This window comes from Taudactylus pleione, unplaced genomic scaffold, assembly GCF_031769625.1.
Source record: "Taudactylus pleione unplaced genomic scaffold, aTauple2 ptg000622l, whole genome shotgun sequence".
NCBI classification, from domain to species: Eukaryota; Metazoa; Chordata; class Amphibia; order Anura; family Myobatrachidae; genus Taudactylus; species Taudactylus pleione.
Genome location: NW_028285024.1, coordinates 588,273 through 607,006, shown reverse-complemented (window position 1 = coordinate 607,006; position 18,734 = coordinate 588,273). Strand labels below are relative to the sequence as shown.

General features: G+C 53.7%; 1 protein-coding gene across 4 annotated transcripts in view; it reads left to right on the top strand.

Moving 5' to 3' along the window:
* The window catches only part of LOC148479323 (short transient receptor potential channel 2-like), a 115,338-nt gene extending 96,821 nt beyond the window's left edge, over window positions 1–18,517 (top strand). The window contains exons 10-14 of one of the 4 annotated variants that reach the window (XR_015871986.1): window positions 11,887–12,014; window positions 13,911–13,980; window positions 14,095–14,227; window positions 16,194–16,597; window positions 18,270–18,517. Coding sequence is in view for 3 of the 4 variants with exons in the window: in XM_088454617.1 (XP_088310743.1) it covers window positions 11,887–12,014; window positions 13,911–13,980; window positions 14,095–14,227; window positions 16,194–16,543 (681 nt within the window). In the remaining variant the exon portion in view is untranslated. Of the gene's footprint in view, window positions 1–11,886; window positions 12,015–12,992; window positions 13,139–13,910; window positions 13,981–14,094; window positions 14,228–16,193 lie in introns of all 4 variants that reach the window. The other 3 variants (XM_088454617.1, XM_088454618.1, XM_088454615.1) reach the window with 3 other exon arrangements.
* Window positions 18,518–18,734: the final 217 nt, after the last annotated feature.

The following is an 18,734-nucleotide window of genomic DNA, read 5'->3' as shown; positions in this document are numbered from 1 at the left end:
ATGCTAACGGTCTGTATTGGGTCAATTTTGATCGTATGAAAAGAGAGATAAGATTTTCCATGGAGAACTCACGGGCCGCGGCCCCCAGGTTTGGAGGAGCGTTTGGTTAGGCGTCAACGGGAGTTCCATATGTGGGGTGTAACCCGGGAGAAGTCTTGTAGGCAGCGAGAGAGAAGAATTAGCCTTGAGTTGCATTTAGGGTGGATTGTACAAAGCACAGGCCAGAGGAAGGAGGTAGCAGTAGTGATGGAGGGAGGTTATGTTGGTAGCGTCCTGAGTAAGAAGGGGGCGTATTCTGTTAATGTTAGCAAAGGAGGCGCAGACAAAATAGCACAAGACAATGGGTGTGCGGAGTGAAGCTGAGGGGGAGTCAGGGTGACACTGAGGAAATGGGCTTGGGGAACGGGTGAGATTGTGGCATTGTCAACCGTGAGAGAGATTAGAGGAGGGGTAGTGTCACTGAAAGGGGGGAAGATGCTGAGTTCTGTAGTAGACATGTAGAGCTTTCACTAGTGGCGTCCAGGTGGAGATGGCACATAACAGACAAAACGAGACGTCTGAGTGGGCAGATTGTCCGCCAGCTTTCTAGAGTTACAGTAGGTGGAACAGGCTGGGACCGGCGCAGCGCATTACTGCAGAGAGGTTTCTATCCCTCAAAGTCCAGGGGCTTCCAGTGGCCCCATGATAGACAACATCTGTTCACATTGCTATGGTCTTTATTGTCACTAGTTATAAAGCACCCACCATATTACGCAGCGCTATACAGAGAATAGTAGACCCCCACTATAGAAGCATTAATTATTGTTTTTGCGGTTTTGCGGGATATCCTTCAAAAACAGCCATTTTCAGGGGGATACCTGCAAAAATGAACCGTCCCCAATATGTAAGAAGGGAAAACCGCATCTAGGATATCGCCGATATCTGCTGCTGTCCCTCAGTTTTTGTTCACAAAAGCAGCCCCCATAGGTTTCTGTGGGGGCTACTTAACCTACAAATGTACGAAGCCCCGGTATATGAATCATTCTGTGTCACTTAGTTTGGGAGCCCTCTCAGCCCTGCACCAATAGGAGGCCGCCGATGATTGTGCAGCGGAAGCCCCTCCTCCGATGTCAGATGCGTTGAGCACAAGGGCGTCATGTAAAGTGAAGATAGGCTGCTTCGGGCAAAGAACACGCTGAAGGTCAATCTCATCATCTGGTCTATGACTGGCTGAGCCAACCCCTGTGTCCCCAACTCTTATTCAATATGAATTGGGGTCATCGGTGAAACTGAGTGGCGTAAAGCACAGAACAAACAACTTGGGCCCACAGACATATGGCAGAAAAACAAATTAACACAACTGGGGATAACGTTGGCTCAAAAATCATTGAATTGTGAATTATTTCGGAATTAAAAAACGGAAATGAGAAAAAAACAAAATGAGCCCCCCTGCCACAGCGCCAGTGCTGATTACCCAGGGCTGCAACGGCTTAAATTAATAAAAAAAAAAAAGTAATGATAAGGCCTACACTTTTAATGGGAGCGATGTGTCAGAGAAGTGCATTATTGGGGCCCATGTATAGTGCCCATGTATAGTGCAGTGTAAAAAGCAAAATAAATAACTGCCTGCATCTGAGTGTATGCTCTGTATGTCATAGTGCCTGGCCCTGGGTGTATGCGCTGTATGTCATAGTGCCTGGCCCTGGGTGTATGCGCTGTATGTCATAGTGCCTGGCCCTGGGTGTATGCGCTGTATGTCATAGTGCCTGGCCCTGGGTGTATGCGCTGTATGTCATAGTGCCTGGCCCTGGGTGTATGCGCTGTATGTCATAGTGCCTGGCCCTGGGTGTATGCGCTGTATGTCATAGTGCCTGGCCCTGGGTATATGCGCTGGCCCTGGGTGTATGCGCTGTATGTCATAGTGCCTGGCCCTGGGTGCATGCGCTGTATGTCATTGTGCCTGGCCCTGGGTGCATGCGCTGTATGTCATAGTGCCTGGCCCTGGGTGCATGCGCTGTATGTCATAGTGCCTGGCCCTGGGTGCATGCGCTGTATGTCATAGTGCCTGGCCCTGGGTGTATGCTCTGTGTGTCATAGTGCCTGGCCCTGGGTGTATGCGCTGTGTGTCATAGTGCCTGGCCCTGGGTGCATGCGCTGTATGTCATTGTGCCTGGCCCTGGGTGTATGCGCTGTATGTCATGGTGCATGCGCTGTATGTCATTGTGCCTGGCCCTGGGTGCATGCGCTGTATGTCATAGTGCCTGGCCCTGGGTGTATGCTCTGTGTGTCATAGTGCCTGGCCCTGGGTGTATGCGCTGTGTGTCATAGTGCCTGGCCCTGGGTGTATGCGCTGTGTGTCATTGTGCCTGGCCCTGGGTGTATGCGCTGTGTGTCATAGTGCCTGGCCCTGGGTGTATGCGCTGTGTGTCATAGTGCCTGGCCCTGGGTGTATGCGCTGTGTGTCATAGTGCCTGGCCCTGGGAGTATGCGCTGTGTGTCATAGTGCCTGGCCCTGGGTGTATGCGCTGTATGTCATAGTGCCTGGCCCTGGGTGTATGCGCTGTATGTCATAGTGCCTGGCCCTGGGTGTATGCGCTGGCCCTGGGTGTATGCGCTGTATGTCATAGTGCCTGGCCCTGGGTGTATGCGCTGTCCCTGGGTGTATGCGCTGTATGTCATAGTGCCTGGCCCTGGGTGCATGCGCTGTATGTCATTGTGCCTGGCCCTGGGTGCATGCGCTGTATGTCATAGTGCCTGGCCCTGGGTGCATGCGCTGTATGTCATAGTGCCTGGCCCTGGGTGTATGCGCTGTGTGTCATAGTGCCTGGCCCTGGGTGTATGCGCTGTGTGTCATAGTGCCTGGCCCTGGGTGTATGCTCTGTGTGTCATAGTGCCTGGCCCTGGGTGTATGCTCTGTGTGTCATAGTGCCTGGCCCTGGGTGGATGCGCTGTGTGTCATAGTGCCTGGCCCTGGGTGGATGCGCTGTGTGTCATAGTGCCTGGCCCTGGGTGTATGCGCTGTATGTCATAGTGCCTGGCCCTGGGTGTATGCGCTGGCCCTGGGTGTATGCGCTGTATGTCATAGTGCCTGGCCCTGGGTGTATGCGCTGTCCCTGGGTGTATGCGCTGTATGTCATAGTGCCTGGCCCTGGGTGCATGCGCTGTATGTCATTGTGCCTGGCCCTGGGTGCATGCGCTGTATGTCATTGTGCCTGGCCCTGGGTGCATGCGCTGTATGTCATTGTGCCTGGCCCTGGGTGTATGCGCTGTGTGTCATAGTGCCTGGCCCTGGGTGTATGCTCTGTGTGTCATAGTGCCTGGCCCTGGGTGTATGCTCTGTGTGTCATAGTGCCTGGCCCTGGGTGTATGCGCTGTGTGTCATAGTGCCTGGCCCTGGGTGAATGCTCTGTGTGTCATAGTGCCTGGCCCTGGGTGGATGCGCTGTATGTCATAGTGCCTGGCCCTGGGTGGATGCTCTGTATGTCATAGTGCCTGGCCCTGGGTGCATGCGCTGTATGTCATAGTGCCTGGCCCTGGGTGTATGCGCTGTATGTCATAGTGCCTGGCCCTGGGTGTATGTGCTGTATGTCATAGTGCCTGGCCCTGGGTGTATGTGCTGTATGTCATAGTGCCTGGCCCTGGGTGTATGCGCTGTATGTCATTGTGCCTGGCCCTGGGTGTATGCGCTGTGTGTCATAGTGCGCTGTATGTCATAGTGCCTGGCCCTGGGTGCATGCTCTGTATGTCATTGTGCCTGGCCCTGGGTGCATGCGCTGTATGTCATAGTGCCTGGCCCTGGGTGTATGCGCTGTATGTCACAGTGCCTGGCCCTGGGTGCATGCGCTGTATGTCATAGTGCCTGGCCCTGGGTGTATGCGCTGTATGTCATTGTGCCTGGCCCTGGGTGTATGCGCTGTGTGTCATAGTGCCTGGCCCTGGGTGTATGCGCTGTATGTCATAGTGCCTGGCCCTGGGTGTATGCGCTGTATGTCATAGTGCCTGGCCCTGGGTGTATGCGCTGTGTGTCATAGTGCGCTGTATGTCATAGTGCCTGGCCCTGGGTGCATGCTCTGTATGTCATTGTGCCTGGCCCTGGGTGCATGCGCTGTATGTCATAGTGCCTAGCCCTGGGTGTATGCGCTGTGTGTCATAGTGCGCTGTATGTCACAGTGCCTGGCCCTGGGTGTATGCGCTGTATGTCATAGTGCCTGGCCCTGGGTGTATGTGCTGTATGTCATAGTGCATGGCCCTGGGTGTATGTGCTGTATGTCATAGTGCCTGGCCCTGGGTGTATGCGCTGTGTGTCATAGTGCGCTGTATGTCATAGTGCCTGGCCCTGGGAGTATGCGCTGTATGTCATAGTGCCTGGCCTTGGGTGTATGCGCTGTATGTCATAGTGCCTGGCCCTGGGTGTATGCGCTGTGTGTCATAGTGCGCTGTGTGTCATAGTGCCTGGCCCTGGGAGTATGCGCTGTATGTCATAGTGCCTGGCCCTGGGTGCATGCTCTGTGTGTCATAGTGCCTGGCCCTGGGTGCATGCGCTGTGTGTCATAGTGCCTGGCCCTGGGTGCATGCGCTGTGTGTCATAGTGCCTGGCCCTGGGTGCATGCGCTGTGTGTCATAGTGCCTGGCCCTGGGTGTATGCGCTGTATGTCATAGTGCCTAGCCCTGGGTGTATGCGCTGTATGTCATAGTGCCTGGCCCTGGGTGTATGCGCTGTGTGTCATAGTGCCTGGCCCTGGGTGTATGCGCTGTGTGTCATAGTGCCTGGCCCTGGGTGTATGCTCTGTGTGTCATAGTGCCTGGCCCTGGGTGTATGCGCTGTATGTCATAGTGCCTGGCCCTGGGTGTATGTGCTGTATGTCATAGTGCCTGGCCCTGGGTGTATGTGCTGTATGTCATAGTGCCTGGCCCTGGGTGTATGTGCTGTATGTCATAGTGCCTGGCCCTGGGTGTATGCGCTGTGTGTCATAGTGCGCTGTGTGTCATTGTGCCTGGCCCTGGGTGTATGCGCTGTATGTCATAGTGCCTGGCCCTGGGTGTATGCGCTGTGTGTCATAATGCCTGGCCCTGGGTGTATGCGCTGTATGTCATAGTGCCTGGCCCTGGGTGTATGCGCTGTATGTCATAGTGCCTGGCCCTGGGTGTATGCTCTGTGTGTCATAGTGCCTGGCCCTGGGTGTATGCTCTGTGTGTCATAGTGCCTGGCCCTGGGTGTATGCGCTGTGTGTCATAGTGCCTGGCCCTGGGTGAAAGCTCTGTGTGTCATAGTGCCTGGCCCTGGGTGCATGCGCTGTGTGTCATAGTGCCTGGCCCTGGGTGCATGCGCTGTGTGTCATAGTGCCTGGCCCTGGGTGCATGCGCTGTGTGTCATAGTGCCTGGCCCTGGGTGCATGCGCTGTGTGTCATAGTGCCTGGCCCTGGGTGCATGCGCTGTGTGTCATAGTGCCTGGCCCTGGGTGCATGCGCTGTGTGTCATTGTGCCTGGCCCTGGGTGTATGCGCTGTGTGTCATAGTGCCTGGCCCTGGGTGTATGCGCTGTATGTCATAGTGCCTGGCCCTGGGTGTATGCGCTGTGTGTCATAGTGCCTGGCCCTGGGTGCATGCGCTGTATGTCATAGTGCCTGGCCCTGGGTGTATGCGCTGTCCCTGGGTGTATGCGCTGTATGTCATAGTGCCTGGCCCTGGGTGTATGCGCTGTATGTCATCGTGCCTGGCCCTGGGTGTATGCGCTGTGTGTCATAGTGCCTGGCCCTGGGTGCATGCGCTGTATGTCATAGTGCCTGGCCCTGGGTGTATGCGCTGTCCCTGGGTGTATGCGCTGTATGTCATAGTGCCTGGCCCTGGGTGTATGCGCTGTATGTCATCGTGCCTGGCCCTGGGTGTATGCGCTGTATGTCATAGTGCCTGGCCCTGGGTGCATGCTCTGTATGTCATTGTGCCTGGCCCTGGGTGCATGCGCTGTATGTCATAGTGCCTGGCGCTGGGTGTATGCGCTGTGTGTCATAGTGCGCTGTATGTCATAGTGCCTGGCCCTGGGTGCATGCGCTGTATGTCATAGTGCCTGGCCGTGGGTGTATGACCTGTATGTCATAGTGCCTGGCCCTGGGTGTATGTCCTGTATGTCATAGTGCCTGGCCCTGGGTGTATGTCCTGTATGTCATAGTGCCTGGCCCTGGGTGTATGCGCTGTATGTCATAGTGCCTGGCCCTGGGTGTATGCGCTGTCCCTGGGTGTATGCGCTGTATGTCATAGTGCCTGGCCCTGGGTGTATGCGCTGTATGTCATAGTGCCTGGCCCTGTGTGAATGCGCTGTATGTCATTGTGCCTGGCCCTGGGTGCATGCGCTGTATGTCATAGTGCCTGGCCCTGGGTGTATGCGCTGTATGTCATAGTGCCTGGCCCTGGGTGTATGCTCTGTGTGTCATAGTGCCTGGCCCTGGGTGTATGCTCTGTGTGTCATAGTGCCTGGCCCTGGGTGTATGCTCTGTGTGTCATAGTGCCTGGCCCTGGGTGTATGTGCTGTATGTCATAGTGCCTGGCCCTGGGTGTATGTGCTGTATGTCATAGTGCCTGGCCCTGGGTGTATGCGCTGTGTGTCATAGTGCGCTGTATGTCATAGTGCCTGGCCCTGGGTGCATGCGCTGTATGTCATTGTGCCTGGCCCTGGGTGTATGCGCTGTGTGTCATAGTGCCTGGCCCTGGGTGTATGCGCTGTATGTCATCGTGCCTGGCCATGGGTGTATGCGCTGTATGTCATCGTGCCTGGCCCTGGGTGTATGCGCTGTATGTCATCGTGCCTGGCCCTGGGTGCATGCGCTGTATGTCATAGTGCCTGGCCCTGGGTGCATGCGCTGTATGTCATAGTGCCTGGCCCTGGGTGTATGTGCTGTATGTCATAGTGCCTGGCCCTGGGTGTATGCGCTGTGTGTCATAGTGCGCTGTATGTCATAGTGCCTGGCCCTGGGAGTATGCGCTGTATGTCATAGTGCCTGGCCCTGGGTGTATGCGCTGTATGTCATTATGCCTGGCCCTGGGTGTATGCGCTGTATGTCATAGTGCCTGGCCCTGGGTGTATGCGCTGTATGTCATAGTGCCTGGCCCTGGGTGTATGCGCTGTATGTCATAGTGCCTGGCCCTGGGTGTATGCGCTGTATGTCATAGTGCCTGGCCCTGGGTGTATGCGCTGTATGTCATAGTGCCTGGCCCTGGGTGTATGCGCTGTATGTCATAGTGCCTGGCCCTGGGTGTATGCGCTGTATGTCATAGTGCCTGGCCCTGGGTGTATGCGCTGTATGTCATTGTGCCTGGCCCTGGGTGTATGCGCTGTATGTCATTGTGCCTGGCCCTGGGTGTATGCGCTGTGTGTCATAGTGCGCTGTATGTCATAGTGCCTGGCCCTGGGTGCATGCTCTGTATGTCATTGTGCCTGGCCCTGGGTGCATGCGCTGTGTGTCATAGTGCGCTGTATGTCACAGTGCCTGGCCCTGGGTGCATGCGCTGTATGTCATAGTGCCTGGCCCTGGGTGTATGCGCTGTATGTCATTGTGCCTGGCCCTGGGTGTATGCGCTGTATGTCATTGTGCCTGGCCCTGGGTGTATGCGCTGTATGTCATAGTGCCTGGCCCTGGGTGTATGCGCTGTATGTCATAGTGCCTGGCCCTGGGTGTATGCGCTGTATGTCATAGTGCCTGGCCCTGGGTGTATGCGCTGTATGTCATAGTGCCTGGCCCTGAGTGTATGCTCTGTATGTCATTGTGCCTGGCCCTGGGTGTATGCGCTGTGTGTCATAGTGCGCTGTATGTCATAGTGCCTGGCCCTGGGTGCATGCTCTGTATGTCATTGTGCCTGGCCCTGGGTGCATGCGCTGTATGTCATAGTGCCTGGCCCTGGGTGTATGCGCTGTGTGTCATAGTGCGCTGCATGTCACAGTGCCTGGCCCTGGGTGTATGCGCTGTATGTCATAGTGCCTGGCCCTGGGTGTATGCGCTGTATGTCATAGTGCCTGGCCCTGGGTGTATGTGCTGTATGTCATAGTGCCTGGCCCTGGGTGTATGTGCTGTATGTCATAGTGCCTGGCCCTGGGTGTATGTGCTGTATGTCATAGTGCCTGGCCCTGGGTGTATGCGCTGTGTGTCATAGTGCGCTGTATGTCATAGTGCCTGGCCCTGGGAGTATGCGCTGTATGTCATAGTGCCTGGCCCTGGGTGTATGCGCTGTATGTCATTGTGCCTGGCCCTGGGTGTATGCGCTGTATGTCATAGTGCCTGGCCTTGGGTGTATGCGCTGTATGTCATAGTGCCTGGCCCTGGGTGTATGCGCTGTGTGTCATAGTGCGCTGTATGTCATAGTGCCTGGCCCTGGGAGTATGCGCTGTATGTCATAGTGCCTGGCCCTGGGTGCATGCTCTGTGTGTCATAGTGCCTGGCCCTGGGTGCATGCTCTGTGTGTCATAGTGCCTGGCCCTGGGTGCATGCGCTGTGTGTCATAGTGCCTGGCCCTGGGTGTATGCGCTGTGTGTCATTGTGCCTGGCCCTGGGTGTATGCGCTGTATGTCATAGTGCCTGGCCCTGGGTGTATGCGCTGTATGTCATAGTGCCTGGCCCTGGGTGTATGCTCTGTGTGTCATAGTGCCTGGCCCTGGGTGTATGCTCTGTGTGTCATAGTGCCTGGCCCTGGGTGTATGCGCTGTGTGTCATAGTGCCTGGCCCTGGGTGAATGCTCTGTGTGTCATAGTGCCTGGCCCTGGGTGCATGCTCTGTGTGTCATAGTGCCTGGCCCTGGGTGCATGCGCTGTGTGTCATAGTGCCTGGCTCTGGGTGCATGCGCTGTGTGTCATAGTGCCTGGCCCTGGGTGCATGCGCTGTGTGTCATTGTGCCTGGCCCTGGGTGTATGCGCTGTGTGTCATAGTGCCTGGCCCTGGGTGTATGCGCTGTGTGTCATAGTGCCTGGCCCTGGGTGTATGCGCTGTGTGTCATAGTGCCTGGCCCTGGGTGCATGCGCTGTATGTCATAGTGCCTGGCCCTGGGTGTATGCGCTGTCCCTGGGTGTATGCGCTGTATGTCATAGTGCCTGGCCCTGGGTGTATGCGCTGTATGTCATCGTGCCTGGCCCTGGGTGTATGCGCTGTGTGTCATAGTGCCTGGCCCTGGGTGCATGCGCTGTATGTCATAGTGCCTGGCCCTGGGTGTATGCGCTGTCCCTGGGTGTATGCGCTGTATGTCATAGTGCCTGGCCCTGGGTGTATGCGCTGTATGTCATCGTGCCTGGCCCTGGGTGTATGCGCTGTATGTCATAGTGCCTGGCCCTGGGTGCATGCGCTGTATGTCATAGTGCCTGGCCCTGGGTGTATGCGCTGTCCCTGGGTGTATGCGCTGTGTGTCATAGTGCCTGGCCCTGGGTGCATGCGCTGTATGTCATAGTGCCTGGCCCTGGGTGTATGCGCTGTCCCTGGGTGTATGCGCTGTATGTCATAGTGCCTGGCCCTGGGTGTATGCGCTGTATGTCATCGTGCCTGGCCCTGGGTGTATGCGCTGTATGTCATAGTGCCTGGCCCTGGGTGCATGCTCTGTATGTCATTGTGCCTGGCCCTGGGTGCATGCGCTGTATGTCATAGTGCCTGGCCCTGGGTGTATGCGCTGTGTGTCATAGTGCGCTGTATGTCATAGTGCCTGGCCCTGGGTGCATGCGCTGTATGTCATAGTGCCTGGCCCTGGGTGTATGCGCTGTATGTCATTGTGCCTGGCCCTGGGTGTATGCGCTGTATGTCATTGTGCCTGGCCCTGGGTGTATGCGCTGTATGTCATTGTGCCTGGCCCTGGGTGTATGCGCTGTATGTCATAGTGCCTGGCCCTGGGTGTATGCGCTGTATGTCATAGTGCCTGGCCCTGGGTGTATGCGCTGTATGTCATAGTGCCTGGCCCTGGGTGTATGCGCTGTATGTCATTGTGCCTGGCCCTGAGTGTATGCGCTGTATGTCATTGTGCCTGGCCCTGAGTGTATGCGCTGTATGTCATAGTGCCTGGCCCTGGGTGTATGACCTGTATGTCATAGTGCCTGGCCCTGGGTGTATGACCTGTATGTCATAGTGCCTGGCCCTGGGTGTATGTCCTGTATGTCATAGTGCCTGGCCCTGGGTGTATGTCCTGTATGTCATAGTGCCTGGCCCTGGGTGTATGCGCTGTATGTCATAGTGCCTGGCCCTGGGTGTATGCGCTGTCCCTGGGTGTATGCGCTGTATGTCATAGTGCCTGGCCCTGGGTGTATGTGCTGTATGTCATAGTGCCTGGCCCTGGGTGTATGCGCTGTGTGTCATAGTGCGCTGTATGTCATAGTGCCTGGCCCTGGGAGTATACGCTGTATGTCATAGTGCCTGGCCCTGGGTGTATGCGCTGTATGTCATAGTGCCTGGCCCTGGGTGTATGCGCTGTATGTCATTGTGCCTGGCCCTGGGTGTATGCGCTGTATGTCATTGTGCCTGGCCCTGGGTGTATGCGCTGTATGTCATAGTGCCTGGCCCTGGGTGTATGCGCTGTATGTCATCGTGCCTGGCCCTGGGTGTATGCGCTGTATGTCATCGTGCCTGGCACTGGGTGTATGCGCTGTATGTCATCGTGCCTGGCCCTGGGTGTATGCGCTGTATGTCATCGTGCCTGGCCCTGGGTGTATGCGCTGTATGTCATCGTGCCTGGCCCTGGGTGTATGCGCTGTATGTCATCGTGCCTGGCCCTGGGTGTATGCGCTGTATGTCATAGTGCCTGGCCCTGGGTGCATGCGCTGTATGTCATAGTGCCTGGCCCTAGGTGCATGCTCTGTATGTCATAGTGCCTGGCCCTGGGTGTATGCGCTGTATGTCATAGTGCCTGGCCCTCGGTGTATGCGCTGTATGTCATTGTGCCTGGCCCTGGGTGTATGCGCTGTATGTCATAGTGCCTGGCCCTGGGTGTATGCGCTGTATGTCATTGTGCCTGGCCCTGGGTGTATGCGCTGTATGTCATTGTGCCTGGCCCTGGGTGTATGCTCTGTATGTCATAGTGCCTGGCCCTGGGTGTATGCGCTGTAGGTCATAGTGCCTGGCCCTGGGTGTATGCGCTGTAGGTCATAGTGCCTGGCCCTGGGTTTATGCGCTGTAGGTCATAGTGCCTGGCCCTGGGTGTATGCGCTGTATGTCATAGTGCCTGGCCCTGGGTGTATGCGCTGTATGTCATAGTGCCTGGCCCTGGGTGTATGCGCTGTATGTCATTGTGCCTGGCCCTGGGTGTATGCGCTGTATGTCATAGTGCCTGGCCCTGGGTGTATGCGCTGTATGTCATTGTGCCTGGCCCTGGGTGTATGCGCTGTATGTCATTGTGCCTGGCCCTGGGTGTATGCTCTGTATGTCATAGTGCCTGGCCCTGGGTGTATGCGCTGTATGTCATAGTGCCTGGCCCTGGGTGTATGCGCTGTATGTCATAGTGCCTGGCCCTGGGTGTATGCGCTGTATGTCATAGTGCCTGGCCCTGGGTGTATGCTCTGTATGTCATAGTGCCTGGCCCTGGGTGTATGCGCTGTATGTCATAGTGCCTGGCTCTGGGTGTATGCGCTGTATGTCATAGTGCCTGGCCCTGGGTGTATGCGCTGTATGTCATAGTGCCTGGCCCTGGGTGTATGCGCTGTATGTCATAGTGCCTGGCTCTGGGTGCATGCGCTGTATGTCATAGTGCCTGGCCCTGGGTGCATGTCCTGTATGTCATAGTGCCTGACCCTGGGTGTATGTCCTGTATGTCATAGTGCCTGGCCCTGGGTGCATGCACTGTATGTCATTGTGCCTGGCCCTGGGTGCATGCACTGTATGTCCTGTATGTCATAGTGCCTGGCCCTGGGTGCATGCTGTGGATCTGTCACATCTCTCCATGCTGTTTCTGCAGGACGATGCTGACGTTGAATGGAAATTCGCTCGCTCCAAACTGTATCTGTCCTATTTTAGAGAAGGTCTGACTCTGCCGGTTCCATTTAACATCATCCCCACCCCCAAATCTTTCTTCTACATCGTCAGGTACTGATCGCTCCTCTGCCAATGATGATTAGTAGGTTAGCAGGACTAATATAAGAAATACACAATGTCTATGTAATACGTATGCTGTAACGGTACTGTCTGTAGAAGGAGACGTCACTATTCTTCCTACACTCAACTCACACGTGCCTACTTTTGAAAAAGCATGTCCGGGAGAGTGTGAGAGCAGCACCTATCAGCGCAGCCGTAATGTGGGCATGTCCTGCTACATCTGAGAGGCGTGTCCTGTTACATCTGAGAGGCATGTCATACATGTGAGAGGCGTGTCCTGCTACATCTGACGGGCGTGTCATAAACCTGACTTACACCCAAATGTAAATGAGCCCCAAAACAGTTAGTAATATCTTGTTGAGGAAAACACACTGATACTTATCAGAAAATACATGTAGCCATAGGGATCATTGTGCCTTATACCCAATGCAGGGAAACGACACTAAAGATCCAATTTCACTGTATATATCTCTGTTTTTTTGAATATATATAACGGCTTCATAATGGGTGTAAGGTGCAATCAGGGAGAGTTGGCCAGTATGACTCAATCAGCATCCATCCGAGATCTGTAGGTCTCCGAGCATCAGGGGCTACATCTTGGAACTGCTCTCTGAGTGGTTTACACTGAAAATACAGATATTAGTGACATCCAAACTACTCGGGATGGAAAGACACAGACATTGTATGTGGCTCCGGTCCATCACTAAGTGGGGTCCCCACACTGTCACAGAGGTGCCTAGTAATGGCTGGAAAGTTTATGAGAAGTTTAGGGGAATGGAAGTAGCTGCCATTGTCTTGCCCTAGTGGAAGAAATAATGGTGGTAAACATCCAAAGTGACATCTATCCATGTGGTAACCAGTAAGAGGGGAACTAGCTCTGTTCTTGCTGGGTGTATATACAGGTGAGGTGTGCACGCTGTATAGGCCACAGCTTGTGGGTGATTATCATGTCTCATCCTCCAAATCGAGGTCCCTGGTTGGTTTTTATCTCTCCCTTGGACAACCAGAGAAGATGACTGCTTGGTATCATCCAATGGTCAAGAGCATTCGGTATGATTTACCCCAAATCCCGGCAGCGGCAGCCCGACAGAGGAGGAAATCCCGATCGTCCCCAGGTAAGTATAAACTAACCTAATTCTACCCAATAACCATCCTTTAGGGTGCCTAACCCTAACCCCCCCCCATGCCTAACCCTAACCCCCCCTCTAAGTGCCTAAACCTAACCACCCCTTCCCAACCGCCTAAACCTAACTTCCCCCGTACGCTCTGAGCAGAGCACACGCTCTGAATGAGGGCCGCCCTCCATAATTATGGAGCGTCCTCCTGGACGCTCGTATAGCTGTGGGTCACCACCCACAGCCTATACGAGCTTGCAGTTTGATGGCCGCGATGGTCGTGACCATCGCGACCATCGCCACTGCGAGCCGGAGCCTGCGGTTGAGGTTTTCAACCGCAGGGCCCGGAGTGATTTTGACTCTATCAGAGCCAAAATCACTCCCACTGACATCACTAGTGATGTCAGTGGGCCGGCTTCTGACGGTAGGCGTTCCCTTGGGAACGCCCCCGTCAGGGAGGCACGACCCCGGCACGCCCACCAAAGGGGGCGTGCTGTCAATCAACATCGACAGCACGCCCCCTTTGATCAGACACAACGAGCGAAGGAAAGTCCTTCGCTTGTCGCGTCTGGCGCATGCGCACGACGGAGCTCCCGCCGTCGTGCGTATGCTCAGTGCAGACCATCGACCCACTTGCGAGTTGACAGCCGCTCGCGAGTGGGTCTGAATCAGGGCCCATGTTAGTAGTAGTCCATTTAGTAGCATGTGTATCATTGTGGCATTTGTACATTGCCGGGCACAGATTCATTCTCTCTATCTGCTCTAATGACAGAGGCGCCCTCAGAGTACTCTGCTGCTACAGACCCAAGAAAAAGCCGGAATACCCCCCGATCTCCGCCATAGTAAGTAGCCTCTCCTCTCCCTGCCTGACGCCTCTGCTCGGTGCCTCAGCAAAGCCCTGTGTGGTGTAAATGATGTTCCCTCTGACTTCCAAAGGTTTTCTCTTAATCATTCAGTCCAACAGGGGGATTGGCGGTGGTGAGTTTTTCGGGGAGAGTCGCTCCACATACCGCCTGCAAGTTATCAAGGCCCTCGTACAGCGATACATCGACACGGCCAGAAGGGAATTCGAAGAGAGCAGACGCAAAGGTAACAAAGTGTTATTATTGCATCCTGCAGACAGCCCCATTCACCTGTAACCCAGCAGCACTGACCAGTAACTTTCCTTTATTATACGTCGCACCCATCTCTCCCGGGATACACAGCGCAGCTCACACTGACCATCATGGCAGCTCCTACTCAGAGAGACAGAGAATATAGGACTGATGGAAAGTACCCATATTACTAGTGCTGTATATATTATGGAAAATCCTTTTTGGCCCAGGACAGGCTCAGGAACGCCGTTCCTGATTATGTCATCGTTATTGAGAGGTTCAGGAACAGCGTTGCATATTACTCTAGTATATCCAGAGGTTTCCGCTGAGGCTGGTAAGTCTTACTCATGAGAGAGCTTATCTGGAGATAGGGATGGCCATCCACCATCGCATCGATGGTTTATGGCCGATGTCGAATGTTTTTTTTACCATCAATGGGGGAGAACCAGATGGTTTCCCTCCATCGATGGAAAAGCATAACCAAATATGTATATATTTTTTTTTACATGGTGCCGAGATACGGAGCATAGCTCCTCCCCCAACACCCGCGAAACCGTGCCCCCTGGTTCTAATTGGCCCACGGGCCAGTCAGTCATAGAACAGGGATGACCATCGGTTGGTGAAACCATCGATAGTCATCCATTGCATAGTTGGCTACCATCGATGGCCACTGGAGGCAGCACTGTGAGACTGGGAAGCAGCGTTTCCTACACACATAAATAAGCTGCAGAATGTTGATCCTGGAAAACACCAGTTTGCTTCCTATGACAGGAGCCTCACGGCCCATTGCTGTATTGAACATCCGCCAGATTACGCAAATTTGCACTGAGTTTGCCCGCAAAGCGAACGCACCCATATAGAGACGTGTGCGTGTCTGGCATCTGGACAGGCAGAGGGGCAGGTTCTACATGGGCCGTGTAAGGGCGCGCTCACGCATAATAGCATGGATGCGCGCGGGGGCGCCGAGAGGGGGGGGGGAGCGGGCACTAATTACCTGGGCATGCTGGAGGGGCCCGGCCCCGCTCCCTCCCCCCCTCTTACATCACAGCAGCCCAGTACACCCTGCTGTGTGCTGGGCTGCACTGGGAGACTGCTCGCGGCTACTACGAAGCAGCCACAACAGTCTCTTATGCCTGTGGGGGGAGCGATCAAGCTGATCTCGCCCCCCACTGATTATGCGCCAGGCTGAGGGGGCTCAGATCACCCCCCTTGCCAGCGCCGCACCGCTGCAAACTTTTTTCCCCTCGAAGGGGGCATGCCACGCCTCCCGCAATTAGACCATGCCCCCTTTTACCCAGGCACGTCGCGGCTCGTGGCGGGTCTGGATGTGCGTATACAGAAGATCCCGCTTAACGTTTCCGTGCTGATTTTGTATGAGGCACCTGCGCAGCCCTGACTGAACCATCCAGTGTGAAGCATTCTCATTGGAGGATTCAGTCATGACAGCTCATGCCCATTGTAGCTCGCGCTCTGGGATAAATTTACTGAAGTGAGAGTTTTTAGAAGTGGAGTTGTTGCTCATAGCAACCAATCAGAATCTACGTAACATTTATCTAGCACCTTCTAGAAGATAATAGCTAGAATCTGATTGGTTGCTATGGGCAACATCTCCACTTCTAAAAACCCGCCCTTAGTAAATATATCCCTCTGCCCCCACTGCATGCCGTGTCAGTAAGCGCTCTAACTCCCTCGCCATCAGGTCGATGTCCCTGCATACGTTAGGAGGCGTGTCTTTCACTCCTGCTGCATGCGAATGACAACTGGCGCGGTCCCTTACTCTGTATTTGCACTTGGTGCAGATTTTGCCTGTGCAGAGCTTAACGCATCCTGAGATGTAGGCGAATAATTTATATATTTTTTGTTGTGCGCTTTTCTCTATAATGACGGCCATTGTGCGATCATCTCTGCAATGGCCGCCAAGTCTCTTTGCAGTTGTATGAGATGATGTTTTGTTCCCGCAGACCTGGGAAACCGCATCACCGAGCTGAACAAAAACACCATCCGCCTCCAGTTAGAGGTGAAGAACCTGCGACGTTCCCTGGTGGAGAGCGGCGCCCAGGTCACCGCTAAGGACAACGAGAATGTGCTGAGTCGCTACATTATGAAAGTGAAAAACAGTTTCCAAAATTACGACCAGGAATCCCTCAGCTCCGGGAAAGACTCCTCGGAGGTCACCGTTCACCAGGACAGCTTTAGGAGCATACTGCCGGAGCCGGAGGAAGACTGCCCCCCGTACCCAGACTTGTCTCTTGCAGACGATGTAGACCAGTGTGATAACAATGGCCCTACCGAACTAGGAGAGGACATGTAGGGGGACATGAGAGATAATACATGGTGTGTACACGAGAGACCTCCGTGCTCCACAGTATGTATCATTCAGACTTCTGTAGAAGCGTACATATATATATATATATATATATATATTATATATATACATACACATTCATTACCAGGTAGTGAGCGGGCGCCGGCCCTGACCAGCCCTCAGCAGAGATCTGTACATACCAGGTCATATCTGGGCACATATACAAGCATATATATATATATATATATATATATATATATATATATATATATATATGAAACAAAACAGAAAAGAAATATGCCCGCGCTCAGTTTTACCCATATCATACATGGTACCAGCAGCATGGCAATATTAATGCCTTATATGTATACAAAACAGAAAAACTTTTGCTATCGGCGCTAACAATAATACACTGCAAATTTATGTGTGTGCAGCAAATAAAACAAAGGGGATTTTGTCATGATTTGATCAAAGCATTTAAGCCTGCAGCCCAGCATCAGGGGACCCCAATTTTCTGCAGGTCCCTAACACTAGCATATATGCCTAGCACATCATTACATTGCAGTTACATGTACTCACCTCCTAGATACAGAGGGACACATCTATACAGGGCTGGCTGTTAGCCACACCCAACTAGGCTTTTTATAGCCTTAATTGAAAGCTGCCATGATAGCACAAGGCAAAATTTTGAAACAAAACAGAAAAGAAATATGCCCGCGCTCGGTTTTACCCATATCATACATGGTACCAGCAGCATGGCAATATTAATGCCATATATGTATACAAAACAGAAAAACTATAATATAATATATATATATACCTGTCCCAATTTGCAGACCTGCAAAAGGGCGGATCTTTCATGTATTTGGGTGGAACTTCACAAAATGTGGGCGTTTTATTGCAGTTATGGAGCTGGTCTTATCTCCAGTTTGCATATATAAAGGTTGGGAGGTATAGTACAGGCAGCTCATGTTACAGAGGAAGCTCATGTATACGAGCCAAGCAGACAGCAGGGGCAGTATACACATAGCACCTTTATATATAGTAGAGCAGTGGTTCTCAAACTCGGTCCTCAGGACCCCACACAGTTCACATTTTGTAGGTCACCCAGCAGGAGCACAGGTGTAGTCATTACTCCAGGCTTGCCTACCCTCCCGATTTGGCCGGGAGCGTCCCGATTTTCGGGTGCCGCTCCCGGCCCCCCGGAAAGGCAGGCAAGCCTCCCGACCACCCCCAAGAATAAACAAAAAACCCCCGTAGCGGGGGGGCCGGTGACGCGATTCGCGTTGAATCGCGTCATCGTGGCCCCGCCCCCTGGTTCACAATGCCAAAAATAATGGCATTGTGAAGAGGGACAGCTACGATGACACGATCACACAGCTCCACCCCCAGCTCCGCCCCCAAAAGTGACATCATGGCCGGGCACGCCCCCCCACTGTTAGCTGACAATCAGCTCCCTCCCGGAAGGAGGGAACTGATTGTCGGCAAGTATGCATTACTCACTGACACATTTTAAAAGATCCACAGGTGGAGATAATTATTTCACTTGTGATCAGTGAGGAGACCTGGAAAACATGCACTGTTTGGGATCCTGAGGACCGAGTTTGAGAACCTGTGTGCTAGAGGAAGATGAGCATAGCACTTTTCCCCTAGCTCCATTATATACAGAAAAAAAAAATAAAAAAAAAAAATATATATATATATATGACTTCAGTCTCCGCCTCTCTTTCAGCCCCGCCCCTTCTCTAGCTGCCCCATACTTAACCCCGGCTGCCGATCCTCCTCTCCGAAGGCTGTCCAGTCGCCCTCTTAGTGGTAGCCGTTTCGTCAGGCGCCCATGCTTCCGCTGTGTGCGATATGAGGAGACGGAATAGACCTAGTCAAATTATATGGTCATCCTGCCCATAAGAGCTTACAATCTGTATGTGTAAATGTTATCAGCAGACATTCTGTGTGTGCGGTTTCCTCTCAATGATCTAATAAACCTCCCATATATTGTGAATTGTCACCAGTGTGTATTTTTAGTAAAACTCATTGTGCACAAATAACACAAACATGACAGCTGCTACCTGGCGCCTCGGAGCGATACAGTAACTGGCAGCGCGTATAACCTACAGTGCATGGTTCATGTAGAACGGTCAGACATACAGGATGTGTCAGGAATACAGACATCAGATACATTACAGGATGTAAACTT